This window comes from Phycomyces blakesleeanus, assembly GCF_001638985.1.
Source record: "Phycomyces blakesleeanus NRRL 1555(-) unplaced genomic scaffold PHYBLscaffold_30, whole genome shotgun sequence".
Lineage (NCBI taxonomy): Eukaryota > Fungi > Mucoromycota > Mucoromycetes > Mucorales > Phycomycetaceae > Phycomyces > Phycomyces blakesleeanus.
In genome coordinates, this window is record NW_017265187.1 from 412748 (window position 1) to 436862 (window position 24115).

The following is a 24115-nucleotide window of genomic DNA, read 5'->3' on the forward strand; positions in this document are numbered from 1 at the left end:
ACTGGAAATTTAGTATAAAAGAACTTGTATATATTATGACAAGGTCTCAAACAGCGGCAAAGAGGTTAATAAAATAAAGATGAGTGTCTTTATAGATATAAATATATAAGCAACGCAAAGAGTAAAAATATCGTTAAGCCACACTAATATATCAATTATTGAATGATAGTATAATGAGACTATTATTATTTTACTCATAGAATACCTTACAATACATAAAGGCCTATAAGAAATCACAAATAAAATCAATGATGTTTAAAAATATATATAAAAATATACCTTGATCACAAAATTCTCTTTTTATCATGATTATTATATAAAAATATGAACACCAAGACGATATTCTTTATAAAATCTTTTAAACTTCGTGGATAAAATATCAATTAATATACCTATGAATTTGTAAATTGTATAGGTATTATTGCTTTTTTTTATAAACAGAAAAATCAAGCCACTTTAGTATATTATTCTCATGGTGCCTTTAGTTGTCAAATAAATACATAATATGCAATTATGCCGTGTAACACCCTGCTACTCTAGTTGTTTATCAAAAACAAATTGCCATATAATAATGCCAGTAATATAATTGGGTGAAAGATATATACTAGTCCGTTTATGGCTTAAAAAATGTACCTGTATAGAGGTATTATGTTTATACTTTTATTTTATTTTGTGTAGTGCAAATGTCTAATAAACAACCCTATGGGAAGCATACGATATATTTATTTTTAGCCCATGTAACAGTAGATGTCCTAGAATACAGCAGAATTGGCTGGAATAACTAGTAATAAAAGAAAAGAAATAGAGTCGTGTTATGAAGCCACATACAATAATTGAATAGTTTAGTTTTTCAAGTAAAGAAATATTTTTTTAAAATAAAAGATAAACGGAATTTCCTAGTATTTCAGTACACGTTAATAAACGCTTAAATATATTTGATATGTAAGTTTAAGGAGAGACAAAGCAGCTATAGTGCATGTATATACGGAATGAACGAGAATGATGAAATATCTGAAAACAAGTGAATAATAATTTTGGCTTATGTGATCACTGTTGGAGTATTTTTCCGGGCCATAAAAAAAGTCAAACAAAGGAACGTGATAGTGGCTGCGGTTGTAGTCGTGATCGTGAGCATGTTTATCGATGAAAAAAATAGTTGGCGTAGTTTTGAAAAGTCTTTGTTTATCCGAAGTCTAAACTCGGTATGCCGAAGTATTATAGTCGAAGTCGGTATTAAAACGGTTGGTGTATCTCACATAGGGCTCCAAACAGCTAGTAAGGCTAGGAAGATCAATTGCATCACTCACAATACTACTAGGCTGCTTTAAAGTAAGCATCGAGTTTGGCATACAAATATCTGGGCTGCGTTTGTATAGCAAAATAGACGGGCTGTATGAATACGTGTCGGTGTAGTCTGCGTAACTGTGGGAATAATTTGTTGCTTGAGAAGAAAGTGGTTTCTCCTCAAAGTATGAGAAAATCCCGAAGGATTCTGATAGTGAAGATACAATGAGATCTGTACACGCATCATACGGTGCCCAAGAGCATAACGAGGGAAATGCATAGTTAACAGATTTACACAAATGATGTTGCTGTTGTTGTTGATTCTGGTGCTGCTGCTGTTGATTCTGATGTTGTTGGTGCTGTTGGTACTGCTGGTACTGCTGGTACTGCTGGTGCTGTTGATCCTGTTGATCCTGTTGATCCTGTTGAGCCTGTTGAGCCTGTTGAGTCTGTTGTTGTTGGGAGTGTTGTTGCCTTTGTAACATGGCACGGCGTTCCTCCAAGAACGGTTTCCATTTAACACGAGATTGCTTCCCATCAATGATGTGAGATGCCTTCATGTGCTTTATCAGTATACTTTTTCGAATGAAGCCCTTGTTGCAGTCATTAAACGGACATTTATATGTTCGCTTTCCAGTGTGTATACGTCTATAAAGTTTAAATTTGGTAAGTTCAGAGTTTTTAATTAACGTATTTCTATCATAGAATTAAACTAGGTCATACCTATGTCTTGCGAGAGAGCTGCTGTCGCTAAAGCTTTTGGTACACCCAGGATACTCACATGCATGTGGTCTTTCTCCCGAGTGTGTACGTAAATGAACCTTTAAAGCAGATGGCTAATAATGCCACAATCTTGGGTTATCTCTTAAAAGCTTAAATGGTACTCTGGCTCTTACCTGAATAAAACTTTTCCCACATCCTTTTTCGTGACATTGAAAGGGTCTTTAAAAGAGAGAAACCAGCAGCAAAAGCAACATGAGTAATTTAAGAAAATAACATCAAGGAATCCGTGCATAAAAATATGATACGCACCGCTGGGTTGTGTGCATAAGAGAGTGTCTCTCTAAATCGGAACGTCGGCCTAAATAAAAAAAAACACAGATGTCAGATTTCTTCTGACTTGTTTATGATTTATCATCCCGACTAATTACCAAACGACTTGGTACATCTTGAATGAGGACATTTAAAATGTCTATCTTCGCCAAGGTTCTGATTTTTATTGACAAGTTCAAGAATCTCCATAGTATATTAAGTATTTATTAAAGCAAAGAAGTAGAAAGTGGAGGAAAGAAAAATAAAACAGACTAGGTTGAATGTCATGCCCGTATAAATATTGAAAAGCATTTAGCATTACAGAACATTCAGCGCGTATTTTACGCATACAATCTAGAAGTGTACCTAGATTATACTGAAAAAAGAAAAGAGAAGAAAAAAAAGGTTTGTACTATCCCCTATAAACCATCCTTGGATTAAAGATGCGTTTGTGTTCGGTTATGATATGGTTGTATAGCAAAGAAGGACCAATTCGGTACAGTACTAACAGTATATAATTCAAAATTTTCTATTATTATTGATCTAGAAATATTCGAATAAGATTCTTACTCATTTGTGTATCGTTTATAGCTTTTCTGGTCATCATTGCTTAATCTTTCCGAAGATTTTTCCCCAATTATAACAAGAAGCCCCTTTATATATTGGAAGGTTCTGGCTTACTTCGGTAGCACTTGTGGGAAAAGTTAAGTCATATAGTATGTTAGTAAAGCTGTTGTTGATCTGAGAGTTCTTTCTTAGCTTTTTTGTGAGATTGAATTGTTTGTCACTTAATCTTAAATAATGTTTTTCACAACCTATACTACTTTAATACGCTTCTTAGGGATACAATATTGAAACAATATTCATTATTCCCAAGCCACCTTTTCTTATGTATTACCCTCCTTATATATAAATCTTTTGACGTCATGAGACTATATTCTCAAGTTGTTCGTTGTGTACTCAGCCGTACGCATGTTTTGTGCATGTAAATCACAAAAAAAAACATTAGCTAAATATAACTTTACAATGGAGACATAACTTAACTCCCAACTTATGACCGACACTATTCTTGTATTATTTCTTTTGTTTGATGGCGCGTTAAATGTCTTTTGGCTTGATTTTGTCAGTGTAGGTTTGAGACAGGTCTGTAAGAGATAAAACATTAAGTCCATTTAATTATAGTATATATTGTATACCTTGAAGATCTTATTATTTGACCTAAATTAAATTTGATAATATATTCTGTGTCATTCTCTTGTATATTAAGCCCTTTGAATTTTTTTCTTTTAGATATATAATATTTCTACACCTTTATGTTTTCATATAAATTAGGTAAAGTATTCTTACTATATTCCAAATATAGGTGCTCTTATCTTTTAGTTACCTTTTAGAATATTTATTTATCTTTTTTTTTATTTGCTGAAGAAAAACAGGAAAATTTATTGTATAAATAAGCTACAAAGCTGATATATTAAGTGACCCATTTGATTCTAAGCATACTATGCATAAGATTAATGTTATTTAAGATTTAATGGTCATATCTAATATTGCTGTGTAAATAAGGTAGAGAGCTACTTGACCTATAAACAAAGAGACTTGATCAAAAATAAAATATATTGCACAATCTTATGATATAGCTAAGACTTTTATATACTCGGGATAATCTATTTGAAAGATTACTAAGATTATTTTAGTTGCTCTAAGTTGTATTTATCAGGGCCTAGAATATTCTTTTCAAATATAGCTAAATATAGCTAAATATGGCCATAAGGGTGTAAGGGCGTAAGGGTGTATTGGTGGGTGGACGAGTAGAGTTAATGGTTCTGGGTCAATAGATCATCTAAAAATCACTGAATATTGCGTGTTTGCTTTATTAATACTTTCTTTTGTTGGATTTAAAGGTCAAACATTATAGGTCATCTATGTTTTAAAATTTTCCACACACACACATCAATAGAGAGGTCTGGTCTGCTGTGTAATTTACGCTGACCTGAGCAAATAGGTCCAAAACTTCTTTCTTTAAAACTTAAATGACTTGTACATCGATTACAAATTTATTTACCCATTTACTTTTTGGGTAGATCAACGTTAATAGGACAAGATACATATACACTTCAAGTCAATACTCCTAAAGAAAAATATCCACCAAATTTAAATATTAAAAAGCATTTATAAATATGATAAACATGAGCGTGTAAACCTACAAGATTAAATGTGTTATATATATATATATATATATATATTTAAAAAAAACCGAGACTTCCCGCAAACTTCAAGTGTACAAATGATATATCTAAACTACCCTATTCTTTTCTCACAGGTATTCTGTAAGACGAAGAGAAAAACTAAAATAAATTCTATATTCACCTACCAATAAATAATTGTGGGTGTGTCAAATTGACTTGGCAATAAGTACATGAACCGTGCTTTGTTTTAATTTGATTATTGAAACTATTATATGCCTAAAGATGAATTAATTACAAAATTTAAATTGTAGTAGTTACAAATCCTTCTATCCAAAACGAGTGTCTCTACCAGCTGGCTTAATCCAATAAATAGTCCCACGCTCATATAAGAAAAAAGAATAATAGGAAGAAAATGAGGACTGGATATATGATTTTGATATTATTTTAAACTAATACATAAATATACTATTATTCGAATTGAAATAAAAGATTAATTGTTTAATGGATAGAAAGTCAATCGCCAGAATTAAAGCTCATAAGATGAGGATATGTTGGAATAACAGAAATATATTTATATTAGACTTTTGCTGTAATCAAGGATGATTGAATGTCCTAAATACTAAAAGGCCAGTGGTTTTGTTAAATAAATACAAAATAGAGTGGAAGCGCCCAAGCGTGCCGGCAATAAACACTAAAGAAACCCAGAAAGGTTACAAAATTGGAGAACTACTTTAAACTACATGGTATAAAATATGATATAGAATATCAAAGAGTATGGCGGTAGATGAAAAGAAATATTACATTCGCAAAAAAAACGCAGATACACAAAATTCTATAATAGTGAAAATAGAAAAATAAGTTATGTCTCACAAACTAATCTCTAAAATTTCATATAAAATTACTTCTAGAAATGTCTTTAAACAACCTCGATTATTCTCTTTTTATAGTAAGAATATTTGTTATAGCTTGAGGATATATTTCAGATATATGTACTTTACTAATGTGTGATTTCTCCAAATCAGTTACTGTTTTTCAGATTTTAGGTTTTTGTCGAAAGAGAGGAAGGTTAGAAAATGGGTGTCAGACTTGAAAGGTTGAAAGAAAGAACTAGTAGAACAAGTTCTATCAAACAGGTAGGACAGTAGAAAAAAAAACAGCTGTAAACAAAAATTTTCATAAATCTAGATACAAGCTTGGATACATTATTTGGTGCAGGTAGAACTACAAAACGAGCCAAGTACAAACTAGAAGGAATAATAAACAAAAACAGACATTGGTGTTTAGTCCGTAAAATCTAAATTCAACCAATCTAATGTACTTTATCGTAGCGGAAGTAATAGTCATTCTACCCTTAAATCTAAATGTAATTTATTGATTCAACTATACAACATATGTCCTATACGTCAACTCTAACCTTTGATCTAATATATTTAAGTACACTTTTTTCCAAGCAAAGGTTGTAAAATGTTATCCCAAACACACGCCTATATTTTAAGCTAACTTTGAATACATATGATTAGTATACACAACTAATATTAATATTTATACTGAGTGTATCAATTTTAGTCAGGCCAGCTAAATCATAATGATTGTATAATAGAGTTAAGTTTATAAGCGTATCTTAAATAAAAGCAACTGCAAAAATGCCGAGTTCTGCATAAACTAATATACAATTGAAATATACTTGGCTAAATGGAAATAAATAAAAAGCTTCCTTGTTCTTTTGAATGATATATTTCTTATAAACTAATTCTTAAGCTACATGAAGAAAAGGACTACTAAAAAAAACAGAGGAAGAGTAAATCAATAAGTTTGATTTTTTCATAGTAATTTTATTTATGATCTGGTATTTATTCGACTTTTTTCTTAATAGTAATATTTTTATCGACATTCATTCAACATAAAGAAATAAAACAATTAACCTTTGCCTGATTATAATATACTGTATATTAATTTACCAAAAAACTTCGTTCTTCCTAATTAGCTACTACCTCTTCTATTAGCTTAGTATATTATCCACTTAAGTATCTATCAGAGTTCTTAACTCTTTGAACATTAAGTACGGTATCAGTTCAGTGGCTGTAAAATAGCTAATATATATTAATAAATAAACGAAATATAACTAATATACTCATAGTACTAGAATACATCATGTTACCAGAGAAGAGAAAATGTGTATACAAAGTTCCACAAACCACACTATACAGGACCTTTCCTTTTTGTCTTGAAGACCGACCCAGAATTTGGCATTGAAGTATTGGAATTAATATACGCTCATATTGCACTATCCAAACGAATACAATCTAAACTGTAAAGCGTATGAGATATCCAACACTGAGAATAAGAAATGAACGGGGCTTTTTATAACCGTGTGCTACTAGAGTAAAAGGGTAACTTTTTTTTTAATATTGTTAATGTGAATAAACTGAAAAGGTTAATTAAAGATGAAATATAGACTACAAGGAGGTTAACTAATAAAAATAGCTTCTACCTGTCCCCACCTTTGTTTTTTTAAATAAATAAATAAAATTAGCTCAAGCGCATATAAGATATAAATAACTGCTCATAATACTACCTCTTTCATCAAAATAATGACCTTCTTCTCAATCTAATTGGCAACAGAAGAAGACTTGCCAGTCAGAGACGTTTGATTTTTTTTATTTGATTTTTTTTTTAAAAATCTTTTCAGCCCTTTCGCACCAATTGCATTACACTATAAAAGGCTGTCTATTCTAAAAACATTCTAGAAATTTGATATGAGCGCAGACAGCTGTTAGTATCTCTGGCCCTTAATAATAATGGGAATATTTTAAGAGAAACGCTTCCCTTTCCTTTCTCTAGTGTATCCAAATATGATTAAGCTAATATAATCATTGGGAGTTTTACCAGCTTAGTGGTCGATTTTCGATGTAGTAGTAATTTAACTTCCATTTTTATTGGCTGCGATGAATCTGGGAAAAAAAAGACAAAAAGCCAAGCATTTATGGATTGAAGAAAAAGCTTGGATACTTAGATATTGAGACAGTCGAGATATACAGATTTCTGTAGCATATTCTCAACTATGAGTTAAGTACATATAAAGGCAAAGTAACTAATAGGACATTATTAATCTGCATAAGTGTAGCTACTACGAGACCTAGTTACAGAAATCCAACTTATGGGGATCTTAATCAGGGATAATATGCTTAAGTTTATTTGCAAGTAAAGAGTAACCGGAAGATTTATACAAGTGTTTATCTCTAGGGTAATTTTAAGAAATATTTAGCAAAGAAATACCATAAGATTAATAGTGTCTTATGTACAAATGTCAGTAATTCTACTACCTCAGATACATATCGAGGCGCATACTCTGCTTATATATTTTCTTTCTTGTGTTTTATTTTATATATTTTTAAGTAAAAAGCTCGAAATACAGCTTTATTCTATACATATGTAAAGGGCAGGGAATATAAGCAAATGTCTATAGTACAGTTCTAGCCCCTGGGAAGAGTGATATTTCGCTTTACACTACGGTAAAAAAAAAAGAGGAGGATGGGCTTCAGAGGATGACTTTTTAAAACCTCAAGCATTTTTCAAAATCGCCCTCTGGACCACCATTTCTTTTCTCATAGTGGCTAAAAAAAGCTTGCATTACAAATAAATAATGATTCAATCTGTATTGACACAAACAAAGTATACAAATGTATGTGCGCCTGTTTATTTTACATACCTTTCTTTAGGTCTGTCTATGGTTATACCAGGTAAGTAATGAATGTAAGGTCCACCAGTATATGAAAGCCAGCTTGAATATGCCTCTTTCGGTATCGTAAACCAAGCTGAACATACTTCGCCCTTTCATTTTTAAAGAGGCGCTCCATATTTTTAACTTTATGTATTCAAAAAAACAGGAGGATGGCTAATGCTAACATGTTCATGCACATTAATGTTGACTAAAATCTTATTTTTTTGTTCTTTTATGAGAAATTCTGCTGCTAATTAGCATTTTACTAATTACTAACTTGACATGGAAAGATGCTAACGTGTTTTGTTTGTATGATTTTATAAAAAAAAAAAGTACAGTCCAGCCAGTGAGCTCGTAAAGATACGCGGGTATTTTATTGGACTCTTTTTACGATAAGTAACAGTTCTAACACATAGAACAAAACAAAGTATCTCAACACTTTGCCCTGCTCTTTTTTTGTATATACAAGGTTCAAGTCAACAGGTTAGCCTTCGGGATTCTGACTGAATCTGGTGGTGTCTAGGATTCTGAGTACGAGGCCAAAAGTTTAAAAAATATTAATTTAGAATTAGAAGACGTGGATTTAAAGGCATCATGTCCTCCTTCACTCTGGTGAGCTGAACCACCGTGTTGTATGAGTGAGATGTCCCAAGCTTCGTTACTATAATTTTAGCTAGGTTTCTATTGATCGACTGGTATAATTTTATTACATGTTTAGTTTTGCAGGTACGTACTTTTAGATTTCTTTCTTTCTTTCTTTTTACAGCAAATTTTGAAGCACAAGAACAAGATGTGGAACACCGATATTCTTTCCTGGAGGACCATGTAGGATGCATATACTGCTTATAAAATCATGATCACAAACAAACATTTTTCTTCAATTTTAAAAACTCAATGACTAATATAATACATATACTTATTCATTGAGATATGTGGCATAGGTCTTTTTGTAAGGCATATTACATAGGGCTCATCGTAAGAGGTACCCCTTCCTCTATATGATTGAGAGAGAATCTAGCTCTTATTCTTACGATAGATGATGAGATTAATTATAGCTGAGAATCTTGCAATAAAAGCCAAATATAAATTCTGATATAACTTATTAGCTTGATAATACCATGCAGTTTAATATTAGTAAATCTTTAAAAACCATATCATCCTATAGTTCATTCCATTCAGTATATATCCTCTTGCACCTTTTTATTATTATTATTATTATTATTATTATTATTATTATTATTATTACAAGAAGATAGCAGGAAAAAATCGTCGAAATTTTTAATATTAATTAAGTAGCAGCCAAATGCTCCAAATACAGCCGCCACCATTCTAACTACATAATGACGGATAAAATAACTGTCAAACAACACACACAAACTAATGAAGACAATTGTTTTTTGATAAAAGCGCTATAATTACATCACACTTGATGGAATCTTAAGCTAGTCAATTAAAGTATTGGTGCAATTTTTGTAAGTTTATGGAATGTTTTTGTCGTAGAACTTTTCAAGTTACTTAGTGTATACGAGATGGAGTATCATATACACTCACACTCTGAAATGTTTTGACAACAGCTAGAAACTCCCGAAAAAAATCACTTTTTTCTTTCTCTTGTTTTATTGGTCGAGCCCAACATTAAATGTATTTCTCATCAAGCAAAGCATGTTTTCTTTTAAGTGAGAGCTGGTTATTACAAGTGGGGATTAATCGTGTATATATATATATATATATATATTTGGAAATTTTCTATGAAACAAATATTACAGTCGCTGTTGACATGAGTCGGTTCAATATGAAAATTATTTTTAAGAGTGCAAGAAACATAATCATCCAAACTTAAAGAACATATAAAAATTATTCTAATGTAGTAGCTATAAAACAATTCGTCTGCAGCACATGAGAGACTAAAAAAACCGCTTTTAAACAGATATAATAAATAATCTTTAGAAATGCAGCAATCAGATGTCTTGAGAATTTTGGGTTTGGTTTATATATCGCAGTCCATGTGCCAGCTTTTAAAGAGATAAGTAAAAAAAGAAAAAATTCAGGTAGAATAGACTACTCAGCATATCAGCTGGTATAGTGGACAAGAGTTACTGACCATCTCGACGTTCGAATCTTAACTCCATCAAACATGATCGGTAAGCTATCAAAGCTATAGTGAGTGAAGAGAGGACTGCTATTGACACTACTAATGATACAAATACTATCATGTAATAATTGTATGTTGAAGATATGTTCTAACTTCTTTGAGGAATTCTTTATTCTTAGAGGCCGAAATTATTTTTTTTGGTGGGACCATATTTTGTGGAACAGTGGTATTTTATAATTAAGCATTCTTTTGAAAGTATAATTTTACCTGTTTTAATTATATAAATTAAAAGGATAGCATAGTAGCCCCAATGCTTATATTGCCTACTCTAATTCGATATACATGTAACTTATATTTCTTAGAAGAAGAAACCTAACTTGTCTCAAGCTTGTCTTTGTTTGATAAACGTCAGATATGACACCTTGTGTTACTCTTTTACTGTGGTTTTGTATGATGGTATTTGTATTCGATGTTTTTATTATTATTTGAAGAGATGAAGATGAAGAATGATTAGAATAGAATGAATATATGACCTGTAATGGACTTGTTTTGTATTCTCGGGACGAAACAAAACATTTTTTTTGTTTGTTTTTATACAACAGACGAAATGGCTCTAATGTATATAGGTTGATTTGTACAATTATTTTTCTTCCTTTTTTGGAAGTTTCTTGAGGCAGTCTCAAGAACTATATGGTAATAGTGTCCTTTGATTTAATCGTCGTCAATCTGCCAGTTGTCTTCCTGCGCTTTGTTCGAAGTTTCGATATCCTGCTTACTTGCGGCACCGCGTTGGACATAAGGCTTGAGACCTTCACCAAAGTTTCTCATACAAATAAATCCAAGCACACAAGTAGCCTAAGTTATGTTGTGTAAGTCAATAAGATATATATATATATCCTTGTAATATTTAAGATAAAAAAATACACTACTAACCACATCCATTGCAATACCAATCCAGACTAAATGATTAAATGAAAGGTAAGTATAACTGGCGAGTAATTCATTTTGTAATCGTAAAATGTTGATGGTTACCTAAGACAATCCAAGTGTACCAATTATTATTAGGTTGGAAGGTTTTTCTAAACACCAGGGCAAAATGGGCCAAGACAATACATTGGAAAACAATAAAGGTGATCATGCGGCCCTTGCTCTCTGTGCTTCCCTGTTTGTTTGTTTTTTTTTAATATATATATATATAATCAGTAAAAGCCACTATATAATATATATTTTATTATCAACTTACAGCTGTTCGAGCAAAATAAAGCATAGGCAGCATAAGAATTGTACAGACTACCTGGAACCATGTTGCGCCTTCAAGGGAGCCTTCATCTGACCTGGAGTCTGCGAGCGAACGTTGGATAATGTAGAATAAAGAGACCAAGAACTCGATGAATATATCGATTTTGAGAGCAAGCACAAAGAACTGGAACATGCGGTACATTTCTATAATGAAATACATTTCATAAGACTAGGATTCTTTTTTCCATGTATTATTTGACGTTTTATAGAACTTGACTTACTCTGTATTTTGACATCAGCGCCGATCTTTTTGTAAATATTCCAGCCAAATTGTTTCGACATTTTATAACTCAAAAACGACATGATACAAGCAAATACGAGGGTGGTGACAGAAAGCGATATTTCGATTTTTTCGGCAATCGACAGTGGATAGGCGATCTCAGGTTTTATAGCGTTGATTCTGTCAAGCCATCTTACTCCGTCAATGACCTGAAGGGCACTCAGAATAGCGCAAATTACATTAAAGATGGCCAAAGCCAAAATTTCTGCGGTGTTTTGATAAACTGTCTGATTGGTCAAAGGCGCGGCGGAGATGCAAATATAACGAATACGATAATTAAGCTGAAAGCCCAGACTTGCCCCTTCCCTTTGTATTCGGACAAAATGAACGTACCGCATCAAGAGCCATGACTACAAACCAGAATTGGAAACCTATGAAAGCAATGTTTTCCCATTTTATTCTACCAAGTCTGTCTGCTGCGTCTTGTAGTATGTTTCCCGAGGTTACTGACTGCAAGGCATTATCTGAGGTTGGTTCGGGTAGGAGGTCTGCCTGACGAGTGTTTTGCGAGCAAATTCCAGATTGGAGTCCAACAATAATAATACACTGGAGAACGGCTACAAAAATATATAGCTTGGACCAGTGCGTCTCTGATACACGGGATTTCTGTAAAAAAATGTGTTACTGAAGCTGGTTTGAGTTTTATTCCAGTTTATGAAATTACAATTTTTTCATAGGTAACCATAATGGATTAGTGGCGGTAAAAAGTATGCAAGCAATCCAGCTGCTTGAAGTAAAAAGGGATGAAAGGGGGGGAAAAGAGAGTGATGAGAACAAAGATTACTCAGGACTAGTTATTTAATGTTTTTTTTTGTCCCTTTTCAGTTAAAGTGCCGCTCATTGCCTATTTGCCTTTTAAAGACATTGGGTGGCGCACAGTAAGAGAGCCTGGAGAGGATTCACATAAACTGAGCCCTGTTCATTGGTAAACAGTATCCATTCAGAGGCTGAGATGATGACTACCGACTACAAAGTAGAAAGGCACAAATACTTGACCCCTTCAGAAGCCTCGATTGATTGGCTTATTATTGACTAACCAACCATCTCTAATGGGTTAGGATTGAGATTAATTACATTGTGATGTGGTACCCATTGGGTTGCACATGCACAATCACCCGACTTTAAGAACTTTCTTGGATAGTGGAGCAGTATATTGTATTGTACTGTATTGTAAAAGCATTTCTCAATACGGTACTTCTATAAAACTCAAGCGTTCCTATCAAAGGATTGCTCTAACTAACTGTCTCCTTTTGCTCCTGTGCTTTCTGGTCTTTCTCAAGGGTATCAAGTTCAACGTCAATATCATTTAACATCTTTTCCAGTTTCTTTCCAAGGCGCATCGTAGACTTGTCAGCCTCTCGGTGAGTGGCATCTTTCAAGTCCTCAATAAGCTTATAAAAAAAAAGTAAAAGAAAGAAAGTGTTACATGTCTTGTGCCGACCCGGAACTTTCTCAATAAAGAAAATCTGATTATAACTATTGTAACATTTACCTCTTTATAGCCTTCATGGTGGAACTTGATTTCATTCAATTGAGCCCGCTCTTCCAGCAAATCAACCTTTGTTCGAAGTTTAGAAAGTGCTTCCTGAAGTTCCTGCTGTTCTTCTTCTGACAGGCGTTCGTCAATCTTTACGTTATCTTTCTTTTCAGGAGACTATTATTATTATTGTTATTATCGTCGTCGTTGTTTTTGTTATTTAAAAAAAAACAAAACAAAAACAGAATACCAATTATTAGACTTTGGCTGAGCAGCAATAACTTTCCCAAAGTACCTTTTCATTCTTGTCAAACGAATCTCTCTTCTCTGCCTCTTGCTGGTTTAACTGTTCTTCTACTCGTTTTTTCTCAGTCTCAAGTGCTTCGATAGCCTCCTTGGCATCACGTCGTGCCTTGGCCTCCTTTTCTTCTTGTTCAGACTCATCCTCAATAAGTTCTTGCTGCTGTTCAAGGACTTCCATCTTCTGTTTGTAAGTGCTTGCGCCAACCAATTCAAGCACCTGAAGCTCAGCCTCGTTTACCTATCCACAAAGGTACTCTATCAACTTTTATCCTTCACGTGATTAAGCTCATCTTACCAAGTTGTCCGGAAGACTGTCAAAGGTAACTCGGAGGGCATCTTCGGTGGTCATATGGCGGTCAGTAAAACTAAAGGCTCTGGATAAGATAAGGAGAGTCGAGGGTACATGGTGATTAAGATGGAGGTCGAGCCACTGGGACAGTTCATCTCTTAATCTTCCAGGGGAAGTTCCGATGGTACGGATACCGCGGGCAGCACATGCGGCCTGAAGCTCTTGTATTGTAAGATCATCGATTCCTTCAGCCACAATGACCTATAAAACACGGGTCAACAAACGGGCTGTATTTACACAAAAACGCTCTGTCCTACTTGATCATCCGCCTTGATTTGTCTCATACGGTTACGAATTTGGAAACGCAGAAAATTATCGGAACCAAAAGCATTGATGTTCATATATCTGCACATTGATACCAGCTGTGGACGAGTCAAATTGTCCAATGTCAACTCATCCTCAAACCGTCTCGCCACATTCAGGAGGTCTTCTGTAGATGGTTGCTCTCCTGTAATACGGGTCTACATAAATACAGTCACATGTAAGTCACATAATGGTCGGTGAAATGATAGTTTTTTCATGCAAAAGACTATTATTATTACCTTTCTAAAGAATTCTGCAAACTCCTGGGCAGCCTGTGAAGAATCGGATCCAGGGAAACCAGTTTCTGCAATGGTCTCTTGCAAAAATTTTGCCATTTCCAGTCGTACCTTTAACAGTTTACGCTTTTTCTCCTCCTAAAAACAAGTAGCCATCAGAATCTTGGCCTAAACCTACCTTTTTGTTATCTTTACTTCTTACCTCTACTGTTTTACTTTCATAAGTACTAGGCAACATATTAGGGAATAGTTTCAATGCCACAGGAAGTAATAACTCCATAAAAGGAACAATGAGGAACACAGCAAAAGGCACAAGGCGTATTATGTCTGAAGTTGTACGGCGAAGCTAATGTGTACATTTACATACAATAAATACAATAAACAAACGTGTTTAAAGGAAAAGCATTAAACTTACCTGGCGGGCTTCTCTGCGAGTTAATTTATTACCGTGGAGTAATTTCCATGTAAGCTTGGATGAAATACGGACTTCAAGTCCAAGTAATTTGGTTCCATGCCAATAATGCACAGCCTCTGCTTTGACCTTTTGCCATAATGTTTTCTTAGGCTTGACGGAATTTACTACAGCTGCTGAACCTGTACCAGTAGAGCTAGTTAATCCACCTGCCGCTTCCGAAGCAGCAGTAAGCATGGCGGCTTGTTCTTTAGCCAGTTGAGCGGCGCGTGTCGTCATTGTCTCTTTTTCGTCGATTTTTAATGCTTCCCTAGCCTGCTTGGGTCCCTCTGCACGCAATACACGCAACTCTGTCGGGAACCCTTGTCGCATAGATCGTGCCATCTGGGCTGTTTGAAAGGACCGGACAGTATGAAGCGAAATGCTTGGACGTGGCAAGGTGCGAATGAGGAATGTAGCGCCGACTGTTGCACTAGCCAGGCGGACATGACGAGAACTATGGTCAGCATAAAGGGAGCCTACCCGAATAGTAGGAAAGGTTGAAGTCTGAATTGTTCTATACATTTGTACACACAAAAGAGGGGATGACGATCTAGTCCATTTGCTCATGAACTAAAATTTTTAATGGGATTCGTGACGACCTCTTCCGTCTGCTGAGTCAAGTATGAAAGTCTATATTTCCTGGTATATGATAAAGTATTAACCGAAATAATGACTGTCAATTCTTTTTTTTTGTTTTTGAATTGTTTATTTGAAACAGACATTCTATACTTCTTGAACAAAACCTTTTCTTTTACTAAAATGCACACTCTCAACTACACATTTAAACGATTAATACTTAAACAAATAAAGCAGCATACATATTAACAACAGTTTTACGATTGTCGGAATGTTATTCTATTTCTAAATTATTGACATAAAAACTCAATAATAGAATCAATCTTAAAACAATTTAGTAAAAGATATGTATAATATGAATAGAAGTATGCTATGAAATAAATTGCAAACATCTCTAACAAGCATTATATCAACAATACTATTGCTGAGAAAAAGTCACTAGAATAAAGATGTACTTCATGTAGGATTGTTTACATCATGAAGAATTGTTATGAGCCAAAGATAGCTTTAAGAGTTTTTTTTTAGAGAAAATAAATTAAATAAGCAAGTGTTTTGTTATCTTTAATATCAACGTTTTAATGTTGAAATCTGATTTATATGAAATTATTGTTATTAAAAAGCACATCGTTCATATTTCTGAGAATATGTATAAAGATAATTATATCTTTATTCTTGTCAAGAAGTACTTATAAAGTTTTATAAAAGTTGAAACAACTCTTTGTCACCTAGGAAATTTGTATTGAGATGCAAAGGACTTAAGATAAATGTCTCTTTTTTTAAGGAAAATGTTCTGTAAATTGAAACAATAGTCAAAATGACTATAAATTATGAATTTTCTTATTTTCTGGTAGATATACTCATTTTCGGTTAATACTTTACCATCTACCAGGAAATATGGACGTCCCAAGTTATTCAAGGCGGACTTGGGAAGAACGAGTGTTATGCAATAAGAACGTGTAGGTAAAAAATAAAATAAAAATAAAACTGCCTTTTTCATTGGCACTAAAGAAAATACTAATACGTGTGTATGGCCATAAAAAAGCTGGGATACAGAGGGTAGTTATTTACGAGCGCTTTACAAGGCCCAATCTTTTATATTCATTGTCATAAACTGACACAAACTGTTGGAGAAATCCATAGCCTAGAATAGCACCTACAAAAGGAGGGGCTTCTTGAAAGTATGTATAGCAAAAATTGGAACCGTTTTCAAGCTAATTAAAAACAAACAAGTAAATCTTCGGATTATAATAGCAACAAACTGAAACTAATTATACTTACTATACCGCTTGTAATAACATAGTCTTTAGGCTCCAAAGTAAAATCTGTACCACCCATGGTCAGGGTCACGGAGGGGAGATCACTTGAGGTACAAGGTACGAGATATTGACCAGAATAGTCGCGTCGTGTACCTCTTACAATAGAAAATATTCCTGTAATTACTGGTTCAGGTAATAGCACCAACGTAGATCCAGTATCTAATAAACCGGAAAGACCATCATCAATCGATACATTTTTTCCATTAATCGAAATAGAATCTATATTGGCTGCCCAGTAGTCCTATTATTTGTAGACGCAAAGGGTTAATTAGGTATTTTCTACACAATAATTGTGTGCTATACCTGGAAATCCGTGTTGGTGGTGAGAGGCATATATGTTATATTTCCATCTACACGTTTCATGTCCACTAAAAGCAAGAAAGAAAATAAATCAAGTCAAAAATAGTGGTTTTATTGAACGATGCAACATAGGCAGCTCACCACCACCAAAAGTAATCTCTCCGTTGATCCGGTCAATCTCTTGATCTTGATGGTCAACCGGGTGAAAGTAAATCGAGAATATACTTTTATCAATAATTTTTTGTCTGTGCATAGTTGTCACTACAGTAGGAACGATAACCCCGTATGGGTTATTGTAAACTGTAAGATTGTCTGGTCCTGTAAACGGAGAATTATTAATTGAATAAACCAATTTCCAAAACATATACAAAAGTACTGGATATTTTTGCCTCTTACCAATGCCCATGATTCCATCTAGAAGGACGATTACATCAACACACGCACGTTTCATAAAGTTAATATACAATCTGAAATAAAAGCCGGTTTTGGTGGATATGGTATACCTGCACCATCCATGGTAAGTTCACCATCATTAAAATCAGATACACCAAAATGCTACAAAACCAAAACAAACAAAAAAGTTCCTTTTTATTATTCAACAATATATTTTAAAAGAGGGTGCGTGTGCTTAGAGATGTATAATCTTACCACGTTGGGAATAGAGACGCCGTTCAGGCTCATGGTATCCTGATGACAATTGTTTGGTTTCAATTGGGGTGTATAATAGGGCAAATTTGACGAATAAGACCGGAACTTACTTTGGCATAGTATCCATTGGAGAAGCCATCGCCATACCGAATATTAAAGACCAACTGAGATGGGCGGAATGTACTTGAATCCGAGATATTTAGTGTGTGGGAAGGATAGCCACAGTAACGACCACATCCTTTGGTAGGAACCCAAGTAGTGGAGGAGCCTAAACATGGTTTAGATCATTCCCGCCTTAATGTTCTCATGTATTTTATGCCAGACTTGCCTGTATCTAGTAGTAGCGTAAATGACTGTGGTGGTGTGCCTAATAGATCCGATAACCGGTTGTTTTCAGTAATAATTATGATAAGAGTAAATACGCATTAAATATCATAGTATAGTATAGTACCGAAAGAAACGTCTATCAAATACTATAGACAAAATTATACTTATTAGTCATTCAATTAGTCCAATACGATCTAGATTTTAACAATCTACTCACTGCCAGGTCAACGTTTTCAAGAAATGATCCAATCGTGTTACCCATCCTTTGTCTTCCCCAAATAGTGACACCCGAATTTTTGCGATCGACAGCAAGAAATGGGACTGATAGTAGCTTGGTAGCCACAGTGGTAGCAAGAGTAGCTGCTACAAAGAGCGAGCAAAAAACATGGATATTTACCATGATTACTATGAAAATTGGATATAATGAAACTATAAACAGACAAGACGCAAAGAGTATATTTATATACAGAAATCGATATATAATCGTCGCAAGAAAGAAGAGTATGGGAATGTAGACAGACAGAGTTCAAATCCGGGTAAAAACACTTGTCAAGTTCCTTTTGATTCTATTTATACAATCGCTTGTTCACTAATCATTCCAGGCTTTTTTTTTTGTTTGGTTTAACAATTATGGTTTCTTTCATATACACACACACTCACACAACATTATCATCACCAGCAAACAAACAAATATAGAAAGAGGATAGAAAAAAGACGCCGAAATATATTCACAAAGTGGGCATAAATCACACTGGTAAAACAACTTATTTCTTGCCAGCGTTGGCAGCCTTGGCCTTCTTGGTTCCGCGAACCTTCTTGGCACGGTTCTTCTTCTCCTTGCGCTGCTTGCGGCCACCCTTTCCGGGCTCAGCCTTGCCAATACGGGCGAGACGGTACTTGGGCTCGAACTTCATCAAAGCCTCGACGGTGTCGTAGACAAGACCGAAACCGGTGGTCTTTCCTCCACCAAAGTGGGTCTTGAAACCGAAGACGGAGACACGTTCCTTCTCAGCCTTGTAGAGCTTGCCGAGCTTCTCGCGGAGTTCGTCCTTGGAGACGTTGGCAAGTCCGGGATGGATGACATCCACTACCATCTGCTTGCGCTGGAGCAGGCGGTTGGTAAGGAATTTACGGGTGCGGATAGTAACAGTCGAAGCGTCGGCCTAAGAAAGTTGGAATTAGCGGATTAATATAAAGTGGATTTTTTTATGAAGAATAAGATGAATGTCATGCTATTCTATAAATGCATGCACAGATGGGATGTGTAATGTGGGGGGGTCAGCATCATATCCCCCTACACCAACACATATTGAATCCTTTTTTTTTTCACCCATCCAGACCAGTCCCTATTACATCCATCCTTGGTGCTAGTCCCCACAACTAATGTTTATTGCATCCACTATGCGCACATACCATTATGGTCAGTACAAAGGGAGGATTCAATAATCACCACGTTGGCTTGAATTTGGAGTTGTTCGGGCAGCAGAGCTGCCTGGACAGACAGTGCAGTGACTGCTATTTCGACCCTGAATTTGACAGAAAGGCACCAAAATACAAAAAGTATAACGGATAATGGATAATAAGGATTGATGAAAATTAAACAGGCATACACATTTATTGAATTGGCTTTGATGCGAGATAGAGTTTAATGGATAGGATTTTAATTATATAAATTATATGATGATTTTCTTCTTCTTCTTCTTCTTTTTTATTTAATTTTTTAAATAAGGCCTCTAGAGACAGCTACTTCGGCATTCAATACTGAACTTCCGGCAGCACCAAGCACGGTGTTATGTACAAGAAGAACAAATTTAAGATCGAGCACAGGGCACTTGCGAACACGACCCACAGTGACAGCCTGGCCCTTCTCATTATCACGATCCAGACGAGGTTGGGGTCTGTCACTCTCCTTAGTGATTACAATAGCGTGCTCAGGAGCCAAGTGACACTTGAGTTTCTGAGCTTCACAGGTGTACTTGTCCAGGGCTTCATACACAGCCTCGACAGAGGGAGGGGGCTGGTTGACAAACTTGACAGAGACACTCTCGAGATGGCCGTCAAGAACAGGCACACGGGTGCAGGTGGCGGAGACGGTCATGTTGTTCAGGGGAGCAAATTCCTTGCCGTCTGCTGTGACACCACCGAGGATCTTTGAAGCTTCAAATTCCATCTTTTCTTCCTCTCCTCCAATGTGAGGCACAACGTTGTCAAAGATGTCCAAACTGGGCACACCAGGGTAACCAGCGCCAGAGATGGCCTGTTGAGTGTGAACGAGGATGTGGCTCATAGGACCAAATGCATCCTGGAGTGCCTTGAGAGGAACAACAAGACCTGTAGTAGAGCAGTTGGCGTTTGTGATGATGAAACCCTTTTTGAGGTTGTGGAGGGCACGCTGTTGAGGAATGAGGTCAAAGTGAGAAGTGTTTACGGTAGGGACGATTAAAGGAACGGTGGGTTCACGACGGTAGTTCTTTGCGTTGGAGAATACGGCAAGATCAGCCTTCAAGAATGCCATCTCTAAATAGTTATATATATATATGTTGTTCGACCTGTCAAAACCTACTTTGTTCAGAGCTTATGATATGTTATTTTACTAACCAATTTCACCGGCAAAATCAGCATCAAGTCCAGAAAATACAACATCGCAATCCTTGAACTCCTCGGCAACACAGGCCTTTACGGTCATGTCCTTGACGTTTGCAGGGATAGCACGGCTCTGCTTCCACTTGACGGCATCCTTATATGCCTTTCCAGCTGAGCGAGAAGAGGCTCCGAGGGCATGGATTGTGAATACGGGATGGTCAGCCAACAAGAGGATGAATCTCTGGCCAACAGTTCCAGTGGCACCGAGAATTCCGACTTTTTTACTGGGCGACATGGAGACTTGGGAAATAGAGAAAGAAAGAGAAAGATTGACGGGAGTCCAAGGTTTGAGGGCTGGATGGATTTGGGATTATTGGAGAGACCGGGGGTTTAAATATGACTCATCCCAACACAGCTACAACATGTACAGATGATTGAAAAGTAGCAGTTGGACAAGTAGATTATGTACAGTTGAGAATGAGATCATTGGACTAAAGCTATACATTACAAGGAAGCAAGTTTTCTTATGAAATGAATACCAGTTTAAGCGATACTTTTTTTTTGTGTGAGAAAACTCTAGGTAACAAATCTTGTTGTGCTTGCATGTTTTGATATAGCCTTTGGATTAATAAACCCTCCAGTAACACAGAAGAAATGCATTTGTTACATGCTTTCATTTAAATATCGTTATCCTTATTACTGTTTAAATAACATCATTATATTATAGAATAGATATCAGCCTTGATCTACCTCTGTTTATGTTTCAGTCTTCAAAATTATATAACTTGATTTGATTTGATTTGATTTGATTCGATTATAAATTTAATATAATAAAATATTTAAAAATAAAATCAGAAACCCACCCATAGTCCGGTGTCTCTGATTGACAACCCGCCCAAGTTTTTCACGTGGCTGACTTCGTACCTTGTTCTTGAAACGCTAAGATTAATGAACTTTCAAAAGATCCTACGAATGATGGAGGGTCGTCCTGGACATTACCTCGTCACTCTTCGCGCATTACTATCGACAAAGAAGATAGGGAAAGTTATTGGAAAACAGGGTGCGAATCATCGTACGATTGAAACCGAGTTCAACATCAAGTTATATTTCCACTCTGAGTCTGACGGTTATGGACGATTAACTACCTCTGTTGGCTATCCAATTCAAACAGCTTGTGCATGGAGAAATATACTCTTCCAAATATACGACGAATCACCTCGTTTTTCAAACGTAAATATAATCCAAAGTATATGCATATGTATGCATATATTTTAGCTGAAGAAACTAATCTTAATATGTTTTAACACATAATGGTACATATAGAGACTAGAGATCAAGTTTCTTGTGCCTCTTTCTCTTTCAGTCAAACTACAGAATCCATCTTACTCAGTTCTGTCCAAGAAACAGTCAAACCAGTGTGATTTGGCAGAAATAGCCAATGTTAGTGGTGTTGATTTAATTCTTCAGCACGAAGCTCTTCCAAACACCACTGAACAGATTCTTGCCTTTCGTGTTGAAGATCTTGATCCAGCTACGCTCGACTCTTTTGAGATGGCCGTTCGAATGCTTGCAACCTGCTTTGAGCACTACTCTCACGATGTATACTCTCCCGTAAATCTCTACTATCTACCGAATTGTGCAGAAAATCCTCCCATACAATCTCCAGCTTACCAAGATTTTATAGAGAAAAATAATATTCGTAATGAAATAAGTCACTCAAACGATGATTCACAGCTGGATATCCAAACAGCCGATTCAAAACAGTACCACGACCCACCTTTGGTCCATGATGAAACAGTTGACTCGTCTAACTTTACTGTATAATACCTGTCTCTCCATAACCCCTTTTCTCTTTCTTTTAACCTTCCTGTATTTCGTTAAAGCCTTCATATTTAACCTTTATATATATATATATTATTTCCAAAAATTGTTACATATTTCACACTTTTTCTTTTATTTCATTCTACTTAGTTCTGCTACTAATTTGTATCTTAATCTTTCATATAAACACACTATCTCTACCCAACGAATAAAGGTATTTTAGATTTTCTATATACTATTGTTGTTTTTATTTTATAATAAAAAATCAAGTTTTGGTTCATTTTTGGATCTACCAATTTTAAACCATAATTCTTTTATATATTTATATAAATATATATATATTCTATTCTATTCTAAAATACATGAAAGTTAATTTACATTGATACACTTATATATAAATGTGTGTACGTGTGTGTGTGTCTGCATGTTTTCTTGCTTTTGTCTATCGGTGGGATTTCTTCAATCCTATCCAACTAAATTTACTATTCTCTGCAGTGAATTTAACTCCAGTGGGATCAATAGGTTTGGATAAACCAAGGCGTCGCTTCATACGCTTAAACACAGACCGAGATTGTGCTGGTGATGAAGATGAGGGGATTTCTATTGGATGAATGGTCTGTGAAGGGCACAGGTTTGATGCATGGGTGGTATCATGCTCGTAATCGAATGAGGATTGGAGAGAACTGAAGCTGGTACGAGAATATCGAATAAACTGCTTAAGATGCCACCGATCTGGAAACGAGAATGACGTCTGGAGTACAGGAACCGGCGGTGGATCGAGGTCAGCTGTCCAAGGAACAAACGAATTAGCGCGCATAAGCTCAAGCACAGCATCGGCAGCAGGTCTAAATAATGTGGGTGTGTAGTCCTGAGTGCGTACTCGGGCGAGGATATCGTCTCGAATGTCACAGGGGATGTTAATCTCTTGAGGTGCATTAGGGTATATGTGAGTAGCTATGATCGCGTGGCATATAGTGTCGAGATCTGGATGTGTGACAAGGGGATCGTCTAAGGAGTTGAATATAGCAGACGCGTCATCCTGGTACTGCTGGACTGCCATCCAGAACACAAGGTTTTCATGACAAAAGGATTGCTGCAGGTATGTTGAAAAACAATGGAAGAGATGGCTAGAGGGGTTCTCGAGGACGGATTCTAATGTAAGTACAGATTGGCAGTGCATGCCTCGGAAGGAGTGAAGGAAAAGGGGAAAGAAAGAAAGAGAGAAGAAAGGTTGGTGGCAAATGGGTTTATATATACATCTAATTCTTTGACCATGTGCTCGTCATTTTTGAGCCTCTAAATACAAAAATCTATATAAAAAATTCGCGCCAACAAAGCAGGCAGAGATCAAAGCAATAGATAGACAGACCAAAAAAAAAAAGACCCAAATGGGTTGTACAGCATATTTTGTTTCCTTTCTTTTATCGCACTGTTTGACCAAAAAAAAAATTGTACTTTTTTTTGAATTTGGAGTTCTGAACAGGTTTTGGAGTGTTTAGGATAAGGAGAACGTGGCGAGCCCCTCTTG

The 24115-nt window shown here is 35.5% G+C and overlaps 7 protein-coding genes across 7 annotated transcripts; 1 reads left to right on the forward strand and 6 right to left on the reverse strand.

Annotated features, from left to right (window-relative positions):
* Positions 1-10763: 10763 nt before the first annotated feature.
* Positions 10764-12648, reverse strand: PHYBLDRAFT_160462 (hypothetical protein). Its single transcript, XM_018434184.1, has 6 exons — positions 12559-12648; positions 11836-12500; positions 11559-11758; positions 11348-11477; positions 11249-11274; positions 10764-11170 (listed from the first exon to the last, which is right to left on the reverse strand). The coding sequence occupies exons 2-6, from the start codon at positions 12230-12232 to the stop codon at positions 11027-11029; spliced, it is 897 nt and encodes a 298-aa protein (XP_018285409.1). The 5' UTR covers positions 12233-12500; positions 12559-12648; the 3' UTR covers positions 10764-11026.
* A 1153-nt stretch (positions 12649-13801) lies between these two features.
* PHYBLDRAFT_11609 (hypothetical protein) lies at positions 13802-15124 on the reverse strand (the record flags this gene model as incomplete). Its single annotated transcript, XM_018428499.1, has 6 exons — positions 13802-13912; positions 13970-14224; positions 14281-14484; positions 14566-14700; positions 14765-14908; positions 14978-15124. Coding segments are annotated over 6 exons (996 nt in total), but the record flags the coding sequence as incomplete, so codon positions are not given.
* A 1532-nt stretch (positions 15125-16656) lies between these two features.
* On the reverse strand, positions 16657-18583 carry PHYBLDRAFT_63629 (secreted aspartyl protease; the record flags this gene model as incomplete). Its single annotated transcript, XM_018441150.1, has 9 exons — positions 16657-16803; positions 16871-17149; positions 17212-17276; positions 17350-17622; positions 17712-17763; positions 17857-17895; positions 17967-18124; positions 18308-18329; positions 18401-18583. 9 exons carry the CDS (start codon positions 18581-18583, stop codon positions 16657-16659), a joined length of 1218 nt encoding a protein of 405 aa, XP_018285411.1.
* Positions 18584-18874: 291 nt separating this feature from the next.
* Positions 18875-19606, reverse strand: PHYBLDRAFT_137004 (hypothetical protein). Its single transcript, XM_018429825.1, has 2 exons — positions 19597-19606; positions 18875-19346 (listed from the first exon to the last, which is right to left on the reverse strand). Exons 1-2 carry the CDS (start codon positions 19597-19599, stop codon positions 18948-18950), a joined length of 402 nt encoding a protein of 133 aa, XP_018285412.1. The 5' UTR covers positions 19600-19606; the 3' UTR covers positions 18875-18947.
* Positions 19607-19771: 165 nt separating this feature from the next.
* PHYBLDRAFT_137006 (hypothetical protein) lies at positions 19772-21076 on the reverse strand. Its single transcript, XM_018429826.1, has 2 exons — positions 20782-21076; positions 19772-20700 (listed from the first exon to the last, which is right to left on the reverse strand). Exons 1-2 carry the CDS (start codon positions 21059-21061, stop codon positions 19904-19906), a joined length of 1077 nt encoding a protein of 358 aa, XP_018285413.1. The 5' UTR covers positions 21062-21076; the 3' UTR covers positions 19772-19903.
* Positions 21077-21714: 638 nt separating this feature from the next.
* PHYBLDRAFT_174412 (hypothetical protein) lies at positions 21715-22590 on the forward strand (the record flags this gene model as incomplete). Its single annotated transcript, XM_018437243.1, has 2 exons — positions 21715-21996; positions 22090-22590. The coding sequence occupies 2 exons, from the start codon at positions 21715-21717 to the stop codon at positions 22588-22590; spliced, it is 783 nt and encodes a 260-aa protein (XP_018285414.1).
* A 439-nt stretch (positions 22591-23029) lies between these two features.
* On the reverse strand, positions 23030-23767 carry PHYBLDRAFT_63625 (hypothetical protein; the record flags this gene model as incomplete). The annotated part of the gene is made up of 1 exon (XM_018441149.1): positions 23030-23767. One exon carries the CDS (start codon positions 23765-23767, stop codon positions 23030-23032), a length of 738 nt encoding a protein of 245 aa, XP_018285415.1.
* Positions 23768-24115: the final 348 nt, after the last annotated feature.